The sequence below is a fragment of the Aegilops tauschii genome, chromosome 2, assembly GCF_002575655.3.
Source record: "Aegilops tauschii subsp. strangulata cultivar AL8/78 chromosome 2, Aet v6.0, whole genome shotgun sequence".
NCBI lineage: Eukaryota > Viridiplantae > Streptophyta > Magnoliopsida > Poales > Poaceae > Aegilops > Aegilops tauschii.
This window is the reverse complement of record NC_053036.3, coordinates 643,593,696-643,608,400: the sequence shown is the minus strand read 5'-3', so window position 1 is coordinate 643,608,400 and position 14,705 is coordinate 643,593,696. Positions and strand designations below refer to the sequence as shown.

Genomic DNA, 14,705 nt, shown 5'->3' with positions numbered 1-14,705 from the left:
AAAGAAACCACTCCTTCTGTCCTATAATATAAGATCTTTTTTGACATTACACTAGTGTCAAGAAACATCTTACATTATGGGACGGAGGGAGGAGGGAGTAGAGGATAGTGAGTAGTATTGCTTTGCTCCCAACCTTCACTTTTTTCTCTCAAAAGAAGACTTCACTTTTTTACCCTCAAAAAAATGGAAAGAGAAAGAAATCTGTAGGTTTTTCATCACCTATTTTTACCCTCAAACAATAGAAAGGAAAAGAAACATGCAGGAGGTCAAACCATCACAACGACGACATATCCCCTTTAATAGTAAAGAAGATAACAATTCAATGATACTATGCGTGGAAGAAAAAAATCCAGTATAAGGTTGGGCTAGGCCCAATTGGCGGCGGCGATGTGGGTGGGTGGGTGGGTGTGCGGCGCAGTTTGAGGGAGACGCGAACAGCAATTAATCGAATCGGGTTTGGTGGCTGGGGTTTCAATTCCCCTCGCTTTGAATCGAGATGATTGAAAGTTTTTTTCCTTTGATTGATCCTGATATGAAAGTTTGCTGCTTGCTCATTGGTGGACTGTGGTGTCCCACGGATTGACCCCCATTTGTAACTAATCTCAGCCGTCTATCCAAATCCGATGTTCGAGAGCGACGTATGAGACAACAGAGAGAGGAAGGGACCGTGTGGGTGGTTTTTCCTCCTTGGGTGGGGAGCCTCGTTTTCAGTGGGGTTTTCTCTCAGATCGAGATGAAAGTTTTGCTTTTTTTTCTGAGTCTGAGATGAAAATTTTGCTGCTCGCTCATTGGTTGGCTGTAATCTCCCACGGATCGACATCGGTTTCTAGTTAATCGCATCCATGCATCCACATCCGATGGAAGAGGCCATGTCTCACTGCGTTTTCATTCCAACTCATCAACCCAGAGTTTTGTCCTAAATATTTCACAGAGTCTTGGCGGGTAATTTTTTTTTGTGGGCTTGTATGTCCACATAGGAGAGCGTAGATCGTGCAAATCCACTGGTGTGGTCGATGGGTTAGGAAGGAGTCGTTGAGGTAGGGTGTGAGAGAAGAGCCATCGATGGTAGATCCAGATACTATTCTGATGTACCCAATAAAATATCCTATCGGCCTAGTTTTTCTTTATGGCCGTCAGATCCGATTTTAATCAGATGCGTCAAAAACAATGTATTACCTAGACTAAGTTTTGCAACTGAATACTTGTTGGTTGTTGCAATCTCACCCACCGCAAACAACGGGTATGCTGCGGGATCTGGATCCTCTCGAGGGTGGTCGCCCCTCATGTTCCTCTCGAGCTTCCCATCAAGCACAAAGCCTTCGTGTGCTTCTCCGACCGCTACCGCCAGCAAACACACCAACAAGCACGACCGCCGTTGCCGGCAAGCACATCAATGAGTCTGCCGATCGACAAGCACGAGCAGTCGCCTCACGTGTTCCTCTCGAGCTCCCCCACAAGCTGACGCCTCCGCACACTGCTCCGACCGCCGCCAAAAGGGCTCGGCGTGGGCAAGCACACCGACACGGTCTCCATGGTTGTCGCCTACTCGAGCTTCAGCCGCAATTGTTGGTGCCGCTGCAACAACAGTTAAAAAAAATCTGCAAATGTTTCTGCAACATCATCTTTGCTGCAAAAAATTTTGGCAACACAATCTCTACTGCAAAGGGTTCTGCAACACAACCTCTGTTGCAGAAGTAGAGGATGACGCTCGGCCACTAGATTGAGCCAGATCTGATGGCTTGCGAGGTGGCTGATCGTTTGAAAAGATCTGTCGGCCGATGCGTAGCACGCCCTTTTTTCTTTTACTAGTACAAATATCCGTGCGTTTCAATAGGCGATAAAACTTGAACACCCTCCACGTGACATTACGCTACACTTCTTATATCTAGTGTTGGTTAACGTCAGAAGTAAGTTTGCAAGCATAGCGGGGTTAACCTCCATGTACTAGTTGCTCTCAGTTTTTTCCTTTGAGGCAACTAGTTGCTCTCATAGAACAGTTCGGTAGGCGCAGAAGTAGAAGAATAATAGATGGGCTTTGGCTAACAGTTTGAGCTTTCTCATCCTGGGCTCACGGCCTGTCGGATAATGTTGGGCTCTTGGCCCAACCAGAATTGCTATTTTCATTCCAAGTTTTTTTTGTGTGTCTCGCTTGGGTACGGCCTTCCAGTCCGTTCTCGATGGCAGGGAGGAGCACGGAGGCGGCGCCGACGGTGGTGGGCGGCTACGAGCTGCGCGAGCGCCTGAGCGGGCGGCCCCCGGCCACGTCGGTGTGGCGCGCGGTGCGGCTCTCGACCGGCGCACCCGCGGCCGTGAAGCAGGTGCGGCTGGCCGGCCTCCCCGCCCGCCTCCGCGACAGCCTCGACTGCGAGCTCCGCTTCCTCGCCGCCGTCAGCCACCCCAACATCATCCGCCTCCTCGACGTCGTCCGGGTACGAACGCCCCCAAGCCTCCCTTCTCTTCTTGTACCAATCGAGTGGCTTATTATGCTCTGTCTCGGACAGACCCCGGGCTGCATCTACCTCGTCATGGAGCTCTGCGAGGGGGGAGACCTGGCGACCTACATCCAGCGCAGCGGCGGCAGGGTGGAGGAGAGCGTCGCCAGGAATTTCATGAGACAGATCGGTAATTCATCCTATCATCTACAGTATTCCCCAATTGTTCGCGGAATTCTTGTTTCCACCATCGATTTCGATTCGATGTGATGTGTGAAAACTGGAGCTTGCCCCCTGTGGCTGGCAGGAGCTGGTTTGCAAGTGCTCCGCCGGCACCACGTCGTCCACCGGGACTTGAAGCCTGAGGTCCAGGGACTGGAATCCCTTGTTAAACTATTTGTTTTGTTTAGTGCTTTCTCACTAGGTTGAACTGTTAATTTTGAATTAATAGACCTGTTGAATGGATTGTTGCAGAACATCCTACTCTCTTGTTCTGGCAGTGATGCGATACTCAAGATATCCGATTTTGGCCTGTCCAGGTTAGTTCTAAAATACGCAGCGCTTGGACTGATGATAGGCACTCATCTAGTCACATATGAGTAGTTACAGAGAAAAATATATGCCACTCACTGTAGCAGCCCCCTAACTATTCTTTCTGTCAACTGCGAAATCATTGGACGTTCTTGTAACATCTGTTAGCCGCCCAACTGGCATTAGAAGTAGCAGAAACCTGAAATACGCCGTGATGCGTGGTGCTGAAACTTGATGGAATGGGTTTCCTTTGATGGGTAAGGTTCGCTAGTTAGCCGATCGAGTTGGACAAACAGAAATCCAATCACATTTGTTTCTGTGTTTACTAGGGTTCTTCATCCTGGGGAGTATGCAGAGACAGCCTGCGGCACTCGTTTGTACATGGCCCCGGAAGTGATGCTATTTCAGAAGTACGATGGCAAGGTATGCCTTATATGCTCAAATGCCCAACATTTTTTAGCCACGCGAATGACAGAGATTTGAACATCTCCTGTGTGCAGGTAGACTTGTGGAGTATCGGTGCGATCCTCTTTGAGCTCTTGAACGGCTACCCGCCGTTCCGTGGTACAAGTAATGTGCAGGTGATGCACTTCCACTCGCCAACTTTGTTTAATCATGATTTCAGAGACTTAGATTTTGGAACGGTACTTAGCTCACATGTTTACTTTCTTCAGATGCTTCAATGCATAAACAGAACTAGCAGCTCTCTTCCGTTCTCGCAACTCATTGTGCCCAGCCTGCATCCTGATTCCATCGACGTATGCACCAGACTACTATGCACGAATCCAGGTATGTCGACGCTGGCCATGCTGCCTCTTCTGTCAACCAAAATGCTGAAACTCTGGATGGTTACATAGCTGACGTTTGGACGGCTGTTTTGTTTTCAGTGAAGCGGCTGTCGTTGCAAGAATTCATCAACCACGGCCTCAGACCATAAAACTGAAGAGGATTTCGGCTCTGCGCTTCAGTATCATCTGAAGCATAGGATCCGTTGGCTTGTTTGTGTTGGCTTCAGATAGTGCCAACATAGATCTGAATGCCTGTACTTAACAGAATTATCCATATACAGTTTCGTGCCATTTAACTGTAGCCTGTAGGACTGCTCAATAGATGAAGCTTAGGCCTGGTTGATTAGTTTACTGTATGGAAAAATGTGAATGTGAATATAATGTAAGGAAACTCTGGATGCAAGTCTACCAGTATAAAGGAAAATGACGACTAACCTGGAATTCGCTTCTTATTTTGATCTTTCCTGACTAGATTGTTTTTGGAATGCAAGAAAAACACTATTGCCTTTGTCCGAAATTACTTTTCACACAAATGGATAAAAATGGATGTATCTAGAACTAAAATATATTTAGATACATCCATTTCTCCGACCAATAAGTAATTCCGGACGGAGGGAGTATCAAATTGTAGCCAACACCAGATAAACTGAAAATGAAAGCATGCCACCCAGTTCAAAACTTCCATATGAAAATGGATGATTTCGAGCCAAATTTGTACCGAGCCTTGAAAATCACATTCCATCAGTTCAGAAATTAGAGAGAGAAAAAAATACCACACTTGTCCCTCTCCCTCTTCTCTTTCCCCGTCCGACGCCACTCCCAGCGCGCACTGGACGCGCCCACGACCGGCGCCGAGCGCGGCCGGCGCCCCTCTACATGCTGACCTCGCCGCGATCTCTCATTGTCCGGAGGCGCCATCTCCCTTCCAACTCTCCCGGCCAATCCAATGGAGCGGCGGAGGATGCTCGCCGACCTCCTCCGGGCGAGCGCGAGGGGCCCGGACCTCCGCGGCGGCGCGCAGCTCCACGGCTCGCTCACCAAGCTCGGCTTCGGGTCGGACACCATGCTGGGCAACAACCTCATCGACATGTACGCCAAGTGCGGGAAACTCGACACGGCCGGCCAGGTGTTCGGCGGAATGCCCGAGAGGAACGTGGTGTCGTGGACGGCCCTCATGGTGGGCTTCCTGCAGCAGGGGCGCGCCGGGGAGTGCCTCCGGCTGTTCGGGGCGATGCGGCGGCTCTCGGAGGTCCCGCCGAACGAGTTCACGCTCTCGGCCACCCTCAAGGCGTGCGGCGTCGTCGGCAACACGGGCGCGGCCGTCCGGGTCCACGGGGCCTGCGTCAGGATGGGGTTCGAGGGGCACGGCGTCGTCGCCAACTCGCTGGTGCTCGTGTACTCCAAGGGCGGGAGGATCGGCGATGCGCGGCAGGTGTTTGATGGCGCTGCTGCGTTCAGGGACCTCGTCACCTGGAACGCCATGATCTCTGGCTACGCGCATGCCGGGCGTGGCAGGGACTCGCTGCTCGTCTTCCGGGAGATGCAGCGGCGAGGAGACGAGGCTTGTCAGCCCGACGAGTTCACCTTCGCCAGCTTGCTGAAAGCCTGCAGCGGGCTAGGGGCGGCTCGAGAGGGCACGCAGGTTCACGCGGCCATGGTGACCAGAGGGGTCTCCACGGCATCCAATGCAATCCTCGCTGGCGCGCTGCTCGATGTGTACGTCAAATGCCGGTGCCTGCCGGTGGCGATGCAGGTGTTCGATCGGTTGGAAAGGAAGAATGCCATCCAGTGGACAACGGTGATCATCGGGCATGCACAAGAAGGGCAGGTGAAGGAAGCATTGGATCTGTTCCGGCGGTTCTGGAGCTCCGGCGTCCGTGCTGATGGGCATGTCCTCTCCAGCGTCGTCGGTGTGTTTGCAGACTTCGCCCTCGTGGAGCAAGGGAGGCAGATGCACTGCTACACGGTGAAGAATCCAGCAGGGATGGACGTGTCAGTATCCAACTCCATCGTGGACATGTACCACAAGTGCGGGCTGACTGACGAGGCAGAGCGGCGGTTCTGGGAGACGCCGAGGAGGAACGTCGTGTCATGGACAGCAATGATCAACGGCCTCGGGAAGCATGGCCATGGTCAAGAGGCCATTGACATGTTCGAGAAAATGCGAACGGAAGGCGTCGAGCCTGACGAGGTGAGCTACCTGGCCCTCCTGTCGGCGTGCAGCCACTCTGGCCTTGTTGAGGAGTGTCGCCGGTATTTCTCGATGATCCGCCAAGAAAAACGGCTGAGGCCGAGGGCTGAGCACTATGCGTGCATGGTAGACCTCCTCGGCCGCGCTGGGGAGCTCATGGAGGCCAGGGACCTTGTTGCGACGATGCCGATGGAGCCCACCGTCGGCGTGTGGCAGACTCTGCTCAGCGCCTGCAGGGTGCACAAGGACGTCACCACAGCCAGGGAGGCGGGCGAGGCCCTCCTGGGCATGGACGGCGACAACCCGGCTAACTACGTGATGCTGTCGAACATCTTCGCCGAGGCTGGCGAGTGGCGGGAGCACCAGCAGGTGCGCGACGCCATGCGGCGCCGGGGCCTGCGGAAGCAGGGTGGGTGCAGCTGGGTGGAGGTCGGCAAGGAGGCACACTTCTTCTACGGTGGCGGCGACACCACCCACCCACGCGCCACCGACATCCGCCGCGTGCTCCGCGACGTGGAGAGCCGGATGAGGGAGCAGCTCGGGTACAGTGCTGGGTCGTCGGCGCATGCGGTGGCGCTGCACGACGTGGACGAGGAGTCGCGCGCCGAGGGCCTGCGGGCGCACAGCGAGCGGCTGGCTGTGGGGCTGTGGCTGCTGCACCATGGTGAGCACCACCATGGCGATGGGGAGGAAGAGGAGGGAAGGAGGGAGGTGATCAGGGTGTACAAGAACCTGCGGGTGTGTGGCGACTGCCACGAGTTCTTCAAGGGGTTGTCGCGGGTGGTGGGGAGGGCGATGGTTGTAAGAGACGCCAACCGGTTCCACAGGTTCCAGGACGGCGCCTGCTCCTGCAAAGACTACTGGTGACTTGTGACTTGGCTAACTAAACTCACACTGAAACAGGCACCTCATAGGCTGGCTCGACAAAGAAGGCATACGCCACCACCGAAATGCTAAGCAACATGGATATGCATTGGGGTGTCATCAAGATATCCGCTCTGCCCGGAGTTGTGCAGGCAACAGGCAACATACATACAATCTGTTGTGATGATGGCCCTTTTGGGAAGAGGGTTTGGGGACTGCCGTATGCCCAAGTGAAGTTGAGCATTTGATTTGGGCGCTGATTTGGTCACAGTATCCTGGAGGCAGCTCGATCTCGTGTGAAGATAAGGAGGTGTTGTTTCTGTACAAGACTAAACAGGCAGCTCGATCTCGTGTGAAGATAAGGAGGCAACTTTAGCATCTATATATGGATTAGCCAGGTACGTAACGTAACGTACATTGCTGAATTTACTTGAAGGAGAATGTTGAATGCCCCGAGAGGCTCGAGTTCCTCTTGGAGACCACTGGTCCTACTGATATGCATTGGCCTGCCCTCTTAGGCCTTGTAATCTTTGAGTTGTGCTGGCTGACCTGCCACTGCCCAGCAACTCGCGGTTTACCCGTGTGCTGAGTGCTTGCTGACACTACCCCTTACCTAGTGTGTTGCCGCCGTTAACGAAATGTTCAGGTGGGCAGCATGACCCCCTGTAAATCTTTCAAATCTCTCCTCTTTTATATATGCGTCCTTGTCTGAATCAATCTGTTTAGAGTGCAAATTTTATTTTTTGTGATATTTACGTCCTGACGAGAGTGGTTGATTGTTCATTTATTCGGGCTGTCTCTCTGGAGTTGTGCTCTTGTGCTTGTGCAGGCTCCAGGCTACACACATACAATCTGATCTGATCTGATCTGATCCAATGACGGTCTTTTCTGGAATAAGATCTGTCCACGTGTTCCATCTCAAAATACTCTGCTGCTTGGCTAAATCGCCTAATTCATGGTTGGGGAGGGTTGGTGGCATGGCACCCGTTGGGCTCCTAGCAGGTATCAAAGGAATTTCCTTGTCGGGAGGACAAAACACCACAAGCCGACCTTAGCTCAGTTGGTAGAGCGGAGGACTGTAGTGGATGCAGATTAAATCCTTAGGTCACTGGTTCGAATCCGGTAGGTCGGATTTCCCCCTCTCTTTTTTTCTTTTTTTCCTTTTTTTTATTCTTCTTATAAATACAAAAAATAAATCTCTGGGAAAGACATATTGACGGGGATTTTAGCTTCACAAAGTCACACTGGAATCTGCTGCTTAGATTAGCGGAACCCCAAAATCTAGTTGATGATTACTTCTGTAATACACTCGTTTTTTTTAAGATACATTAGATGGGACATGACAGGAATGTACTGACTTATCCCAAATGACAGTGCCACAAAATCCAATATCTTTTTCATTCCAGCCAGGTGCAAAGGGAACCATCCCCATTTTTCTATCCATCACTGACACAATTCATTCAATCAAGGCACACAAAAATCTTTCCAACGAGAAAGGGAAAAGACGATCCGCTAAATTCCTGCACCAAACTACAAGGGCGGAAGCAGGCAAACATAAAAACAAAATCACACAATCCAGGGGCAAGATCGACGATCTTTGGCGGGGTAAGGTCAGATCAGATCCCGGTGCGCTTTCGACCATCCCATGTCGCAGGCTTCTTCAACCCTCCGTACTGATGGCTATCGGTTACCGTTTACTTCTGTGACTCCAGAGCCTTCAGGACTTCCTCTCCCATTCGCTTGCATCCAACCAATGTCTGCAGCGCAAGAACAAAACTATGCAAGTTCGGAAAAAAGAGGAAACAAGAGCAAAAAGTAGCGCTTGCTAATGAGTATATTCCACAGCCAGTGAACACAGGCCACAAGTTTGGCAGGCTAAGAAACAGAGGACCAAATCCTTCTATTTTGTCAAACTATCTAAGTACTCGTAATTGATGTGCAAGTAGAGAACAATCTAAGTACAACTGTACGAAGCAGATGAATATTTAATTATTTATTTGGCAGAAACATCGGCATTCGATTTCTCTTCCAACATAATTGTAGCAAATATTCAGTGCAGCAATTATTCAACATGTTGCATGGACTAATCTTACCGTCCCAGGAGAATATATGTCCCCAGTTCGGAACCCATTGTCCAGTGTCTCTGTAACCGCGGCTTCGATTCTCTTTGCAGCACTTTCTACACCAAGGCCATATTTCAATAGCATCGCAGCACTAAGAATTGTAGCTAACGGGTTTGCCTTGTCCTGCACTCAGCAAATTGTAGGAGGGAGCAGAATTTTGAACAGAGTTAGACAACAAAAGGCAACGCAGTAGTATCCAAGGATTGTTCTGAATTTAGGAGCTATGTCAACCTGGCCAGCAATGTCAGGAGCAGAGCCATGAATGGGTTCAAAAAGACCCGGTCCCTGTGCAGAAAAAGAAGATCCGTAAGTGCTTTACTTCCAGCAATTTCAGCATAAAATAAGTGCGTCCGAAAGCAAATTATATTACCGATTCACCAACACTGGCAGATGGCAGCATTCCAATGCTTCCTGTGATCATTGATGCTTCGTCCGATAATATGTCACCAAAAATATTGTTTGTCACAATCGTGTCAAACTGTGATAATGAAGGGCATACAGGAGGTCAGCAAATCTCCATACTTCTAAGCTCAGGGTGAGATAAGTTACATACAAAGAAACAAACCTGTTTAGGATTCCTAACAAGCTGCATCGCAGCGTTATCAACGTACATGTGTGAGAGTTCAACGTCAGGGAATTCAGAAGCTATTGCAGTTACCCGTTTCCTCCAAAGCATAGATGCCTACAATAGCATTAGGGGGAAATGATGTATTAGGCTCAGCAAAATGATAGGTCATAATCATCGCATCCAACTAAATATTTAAGAAAGAGTTATAAAACATTAAATATAAAATTGTCTCGAATATGCTCCATGGCTTGGTTATAATTTCCATACAAGTCGAACAACTCGAAAATATTTGGGATTCCTATAATTAATTACCTCAAGCACGTTCGCCTTGTCCACCGAGCATAGTTTCCCTCCTCTCTTGCGAGCAACCTCAAATGCAACACGGGCAATACGATCGATCTGGGGATAGAGTTGTTTGGACAAACAGTTAATTCATTATATTCGATAAAAATGGACAAAGAGTTTTTTAATCTACTTACACATGTTCTTACAGAAAAATACATCCTGATATCATAGAGAAAAGAAACAGAGACACAAAATGATCAACAGATTTGGTCATGTTTATGCCTTCGGTTCGTACCAAGCAGAGTTTTTTTATATCAAATTACATGTGTTCTTACAGAAAATACATTCTGACATCATAGAGGAAAGAAACAGAGAAAGAAAATGATCAACAGATTTAGTCATGTTTATGCCTTCAGTTGGTACCAAACAGAGTTTTTTAATATCTAATTACATGTGTTCTTACAGAGAATACATTCTGACATCATAGAGGAAAGAAACAGAGAAACAAAATGATCAACAGATATAGTCATGTTTATGCCTTCGGGGGCAGCAGCGACTATCAATCATTCAATAAATATTTTATCAGGGAGAAAGTTGAAATGTAAGAGGAACAGTGGACACCTCAGCAGCTGAATATATTTCAGTGTTGAAGCCAGTTTCCTCCCCCTTGTCATTGGTTCCAAAACCCCTAGGTTTGCCGAAGTAGATCCCTGCCACGCAGAAAATAAAATACCAGTAGAAGTTTCAAAATTCATCAGAATGCACCTGGAAACATATAAATCAGCAAGGAAAGAGGAATAACCATCCATGTTTAATCGTAGTTTAGTCAACATTACCTCCAGTAAGCTCTCTAACAACCATGATGTCAACTCCTTCAGCTACCTCTTTCTTCAAAGTAGATGCATCTACTAACTACAAAAGTGTGAGGCCAAAGAGATAAGTAATTACATGGGGAACATATGAGCAAATCATCACATTATTGTAAGTATATAACAGTAATAATTGAAGCAAACAAGTCCATTCAGCCCAAAATTTGCAGCTATGACTTCATTTGCTAGTGTTTTATTGCTTCTTTAAACTATGTGCTGCTAGTACAGATCACATCGACTCTCCGATGCCTTCGATACATGGCCATGGATGCAACATAAGCGATGTACGAAAGGCATAATTTTGAGTAGTGCCATTAGAAAACCAGGACAATGTTGTTAATACTTAATACTAGTACAGATTAAGCCCGGATGCAGGACACACTCTGATGCCTTTGACACATGGCCTCAGATGCAAGTTAAGCCAAATAGCTATCTAAAGTACCAACTGCAGTGTTGTCGAACTAAAATGGCATGTTGATGTACCTGCGGTAACACGGTGGCTGGCCGCAGATTGGCAAACACGCCGAGCCCAGCACGGATGTTGAGCAGCCCAGTCTCGGGCTTGAGATGCTTCTCATTGTTATCCCATTTATACCTGCAACAACAGCATCACATCCAATTACTGAAAGAAAAAATGCAGGTGCAAATCACAAAGTCTGACCAGAGCAAAATGCAATCCGGAGCTGTCACAAGTGATGTTTCTGCTGTCAACAGAAAATTTCCACTCACCCTCCAATCGCGCCGAGGAGGATGGCGTCCGAGGCCCGCGCCGCCGCGAGCGTCTCGTCGGGGAGCGGCACGCCGGCCGCGTCCAGCGCCGCGCCGCCCATCAGCATCTCCCGGAACCGGAGCTCCACGCCTGCGAGCAAGGAAAACAAACGGGTCATCGTCGCACCCTGCTAGTACTCAAAGCTCGGGAGTTCAGGCGAGCCTACCTTCCTTGGAGCCGGCGACGGAGAGGACGTCCTTGGCGACGGCGACGACCTCGGGGCCGATGCCGTCGCCGGGTAGGAGCGTAATGCTGTAGCTCCTGGCCGCGGCGGAGCACCGTACGGAGCCCGCCGTCGGCCGCGCCGCCGCGCCGGCGCCCCGCCGGCCGGAGAGGGCTAGGGTTCTGAGCGGCGTGGCTTGGAGCTGAGTCATCATCGCGCTGTGCTGAGGCTGGCCGTCTCCTGGGCCTCCACGGGATATATTGTGCCGATGGACTCGGGCCCGGCCCAAGTGAAGACCCGGAGGAGATGGCTCCAGGGAAGCGAGGCAGCAAGGCCAAGGGGGCCCCGGCGCCGGCGGCCGCGGCGGCGGCGGGCGCCGCCGGAGGGGAGTTCCCGGGCTGCCTCCGCCTGATGCCGCCGTCCACCGTCGCCATCTCCGTCCACGCCAAGCCCGGCTCCAAGATGGCCACCATCACCGGTCCGTACTCCGTCCCCACCCAGTCCTCGTCCTCGCTGCTCCCCTCCTAACTCGTGAGTTAATTTGCAGAGATCGGGGAGGAGGCCGTCGGGGTGCAGATCGACGCGCCGGCCAGGGACGGGGAGGCCAACGCCGCCCTCGTCGACTTCATCAGCTCGGTAATTTAGCGCTTCCCTCCCTGTACCTGTAGATACACAGTGGTACTTCACCACTGCTTGATCTAGACGAACTGCCCGCCTAGATGATGGTTGTTAGTTCCATGGTATAGCTGTGAACTAGTAGATTGAAGATGGTTTAAGCTTGGTATGATTTGCTTTGATTCCTGATGCACTTCACTGTTGCAAACTGATGACCTGAGATCTTCTCCATGAAAGTTTGGACTTTTAGCATGTTAGAAAGTGTTGTTGAAGCATGTGAGATAATTAGTACAATACTGAACATGGATGGGCGAAGCTTGTTCACCTTGCACATGTGTGATGTTCTTTCATGAATTTTGAAAATCCTTTTTTTTCCTGGATCATTGCAATCGAGTAGGTCATTTAACATTTTAGCCTCGTGTTACTGCAGCTGCCAGTTTTGCTTCTTTGGCCATTCTGCTTCAGAATTGGCCGCCTAGTTTAGTTAGGGCGTTTGCTAGGAGGAAGATAGCATCGAAGTTCACTGAGTTTGATACCTGTATCATGATTCTGTCAGTCAAGGGCAATCCAAGGATTTGAACTGTGATTGTTCTGAGACCACAAATAACTCCGGTTCTTTCTTTTACCAGAGAATCTGCAGAATTCAGTGGCTGTTTGCGCCTAACTGCCAATATCACCCAGGGGTTTGTTGCTGCTGATCAGATAGTTACAGTCCATAATCCTACTTGCACTATGGTTTAGTGTCTTGTTTTATCTCCTACGGACCACATAAAGTCGCTGTCAAACTACAATTCAAGGGGCTGAATTCATGGACAAAAAATGGCAGCTGTATCTTTGGGTAGTGCCTTATGGGTTGCTGATTGAGACAATATATAGGTGCATTTTCCAATGTTTAGCTCATTAATCAAGAGAGACAATAGGCGCCTTATTTGCTGGAAGTATATCCACTGGTTTGACATGATTATGTAATGGTACAGATGAAGTAACTCTTTGATGCTTCATTTTCTTTGCTCCATCTGAAATGCTGAAACCCTTCTGTAAATGTGCATGCATGAATGCAGGTGCTTGGGGTGAAGAAAAGAGAGGTGTCCATCGGCTCTGGCTCGAAATCGAGGGAGAAGGTCATGCTAGTGCAGGACACGACACTCAAAGGCGTCTTCGAGGCCTTGAAGAAGGCGTGTGGCCCTTGATGATGTATGTTAACTGCGAGTATGTAATATAACCTGGCTGAGCAGAGTGTATCAGCTGTAGGAACCGGTGCTCTTTCTCCCGTATAAATCGCCGCCATACGCGCGACGGTGAACCCCGTAAAAGGCTGGAACCATGGTAATGGCCAGTCTTGTCCCTGAGATGGTGACGGGGAACTGCTCTTTTCTGAATCAGAAGAAAGAGTAACTGAGGTGTATGTATGGTTTGCATCGACAGGCTGAGCCTCTGTATCGCTGTTTGACATTTGCTGTTGTGCGTCAGATGGTGCAATTAGCAGCCATGGGTGTGTTATGCGTTGTTTAAAAACACATGCGCCTTTATATGTTGTTGAAGCATGAGAAATAAGCAGTCCTGAACTGACTGTCGAAGATGTGGATCGGCGAGTCTTGATCAACTTGGAGATGTGTGATATTCTTCGGTTTCATATCTCTTTTTTTTTCTTCACTTTCTGAAGCATTGCAATTCAGTATTAGGATTAGGACGTTTCAGCCTCAGTGTTACTTGACCTGTCAATTTTGCTTTTTCTGGCCATTCTGCTTCAAACTATGGCCACCTTGGTTGCTCCCATCTGAAATCCTGAAAACCTTGCGTAAACGTGCAGGTACTTGGAGTGAAGAAAAGAGAAGCGTGTATCGGTTCGAGCTCTAAATTGAGGGAGAAGGTTGTGCTGGTGCAGGACGCGACGCTCGAGGGTGTTTTCGACGCCTTGAAGAAGGCGTGCGATGCTTCCTCATCTGTGTTTATAAATTAGTTGGGCAGAATATCAGATGAAACGGGAACAGAGTAGCAGAGCTGATGTTTCTAAAACAGCAAGCAATCCGAAACGAAACCTAACGGTGTAGCAGAGCCAATGTTGTACAATCACCGCATCAAGATTTCACAGGGGTTTCTGAAACTAGCAGATCAAAGCAAGCGTCAATCTTGTTGTCACCGGGCTCCACCATTGGAAGCATTTGACAAGCTCGCGACCAAAGTTGGCTCCCCAATTGAGATTAAAATAATTCATTTTCTTTAAAGAGAATATATTAATATCGCACAAATGCCAATTACACTCTATCTCTGCACCTACAAGATGTCGCAACGACATCCAGGATGCACACGTCCAAAGAAAAAAAATAGAAAAAGAAAGGAAAAAATAAACGACCCACCTCTCTCATCAGCCGCACACAAACCACTGTCAAATACAACATCCGGAAAACATAAAAAGTCTTCAAAAGCAACGCCTCCAAGAAGTAAACAGTGCACAAGCACCACCGTTATCCGATTCAAGATCTTAGGTTTCACCTTGGAGAAGTTCG

At 49.3% G+C, this 14,705-nt stretch overlaps 4 protein-coding genes and 1 non-coding gene across 5 annotated transcripts; 4 read left to right on the top strand and 1 right to left on the bottom strand.

Moving 5' to 3' along the window:
* The first annotated feature begins 2,150 nt into the window (after positions 1–2,150).
* Positions 2,151–4,192, top strand: LOC109765910 (serine/threonine-protein kinase ATG1t). Its single transcript, XM_020324681.3, has 8 exons — positions 2,151–2,429; positions 2,502–2,622; positions 2,740–2,798; positions 2,907–2,971; positions 3,293–3,386; positions 3,464–3,544; positions 3,638–3,752; positions 3,851–4,192. Exons 1-8 carry the CDS (start codon positions 2,178–2,180, stop codon positions 3,898–3,900), a joined length of 837 nt encoding a protein of 278 aa, XP_020180270.1. The 5' UTR covers positions 2,151–2,177; the 3' UTR covers positions 3,901–4,192.
* A 318-nt stretch (positions 4,193–4,510) lies between these two features.
* On the top strand, positions 4,511–7,499 carry LOC109765916 (putative pentatricopeptide repeat-containing protein At3g15130). The gene is made up of 2 exons (XM_040400208.3): positions 4,511–7,116; positions 7,173–7,499. The coding sequence occupies exon 1, from the start codon at positions 4,698–4,700 to the stop codon at positions 6,807–6,809; it is 2,112 nt and encodes a 703-aa protein (XP_040256142.2). The 5' UTR covers positions 4,511–4,697; the 3' UTR covers positions 6,810–7,116; positions 7,173–7,499.
* Positions 7,500–7,851: 352 nt separating this feature from the next.
* On the top strand, positions 7,852–7,938 carry TRNAY-GUA (transfer RNA tyrosine (anticodon GUA)). The gene is given in 2 exon segments: positions 7,852–7,888; positions 7,903–7,938. It is a non-coding gene; the product is annotated as a tRNA-Tyr (tRNA).
* A 249-nt stretch (positions 7,939–8,187) lies between these two features.
* LOC109765911 (3-isopropylmalate dehydrogenase 2, chloroplastic) lies at positions 8,188–11,821 on the bottom strand. Its single transcript, XM_020324683.3, has 11 exons — positions 11,587–11,821; positions 11,381–11,510; positions 11,135–11,246; positions 10,619–10,694; positions 10,404–10,492; positions 9,810–9,896; positions 9,495–9,611; positions 9,300–9,407; positions 9,161–9,214; positions 8,900–9,052; positions 8,188–8,563 (listed from the first exon to the last, which is right to left on the bottom strand). The coding sequence occupies exons 1-11, from the start codon at positions 11,795–11,797 to the stop codon at positions 8,501–8,503; spliced, it is 1,200 nt and encodes a 399-aa protein (XP_020180272.1). The 5' UTR covers positions 11,798–11,821; the 3' UTR covers positions 8,188–8,500.
* Positions 11,822–11,876: 55 nt separating this feature from the next.
* LOC109765912 (uncharacterized) lies at positions 11,877–14,291 on the top strand. Its single transcript, XM_020324684.4, has 4 exons — positions 11,877–12,061; positions 12,131–12,219; positions 13,260–13,319; positions 14,069–14,291. The coding sequence occupies exons 1-4, from the start codon at positions 11,890–11,892 to the stop codon at positions 14,156–14,158; spliced, it is 411 nt and encodes a 136-aa protein (XP_020180273.2). The 5' UTR covers positions 11,877–11,889; the 3' UTR covers positions 14,159–14,291.
* The last annotated feature ends 414 nt before the right edge of the window (positions 14,292–14,705 follow it).

Excerpts from the sequence above, each read along its gene's own strand:
- LOC109765910 (XM_020324681.3), top strand. The coding sequence starts at position 2,178 with ATGGCAGGGAGGAGCACGGAGGCGGCGCCGACGGTGGTGGGCGGCTAC. Across the intron at positions 2,972-3,292 it reads TCCGATTTTGGCCTGTCCAG|GGTTCTTCATCCTGGGGAGT; the intron begins GTTAGTTCTAAA and ends TGTGTTTACTAG. Across the intron at positions 3,545-3,637 it reads GTGGTACAAGTAATGTGCAG|ATGCTTCAATGCATAAACAG; the intron begins GTGATGCACTTC and ends TACTTTCTTCAG.
- LOC109765916 (XM_040400208.3), top strand. The coding sequence starts at position 4,698 with ATGGAGCGGCGGAGGATGCTCGCCGACCTCCTCCGGGCGAGCGCGAGG.
- LOC109765912 (XM_020324684.4), top strand. The coding sequence starts at position 11,890 with ATGGCTCCAGGGAAGCGAGGCAGCAAGGCCAAGGGGGCCCCGGCGCCG. Across the intron at positions 12,062-12,130 it reads CAAGATGGCCACCATCACCG|AGATCGGGGAGGAGGCCGTC; the intron begins GTCCGTACTCCG and ends GTTAATTTGCAG. Across the intron at positions 12,220-13,259 it reads TCGTCGACTTCATCAGCTCG|GTGCTTGGGGTGAAGAAAAG; the intron begins GTAATTTAGCGC and ends GCATGAATGCAG.
- LOC109765911 (XM_020324683.3), bottom strand. The coding sequence starts at position 11,797 with ATGATGACTCAGCTCCAAGCCACGCCGCTCAGAACCCTAGCCCTCTCC. Across the intron at positions 10,493-10,618 it reads TGTTAGAGAGCTTACTGGAG|GGATCTACTTCGGCAAACCT; the intron begins GTAATGTTGACT and ends TCTGCGTGGCAG. Across the intron at positions 9,612-9,809 it reads ACAAGGCGAACGTGCTTGAG|GCATCTATGCTTTGGAGGAA; the intron begins GTAATTAATTAT and ends ATGCTATTGTAG.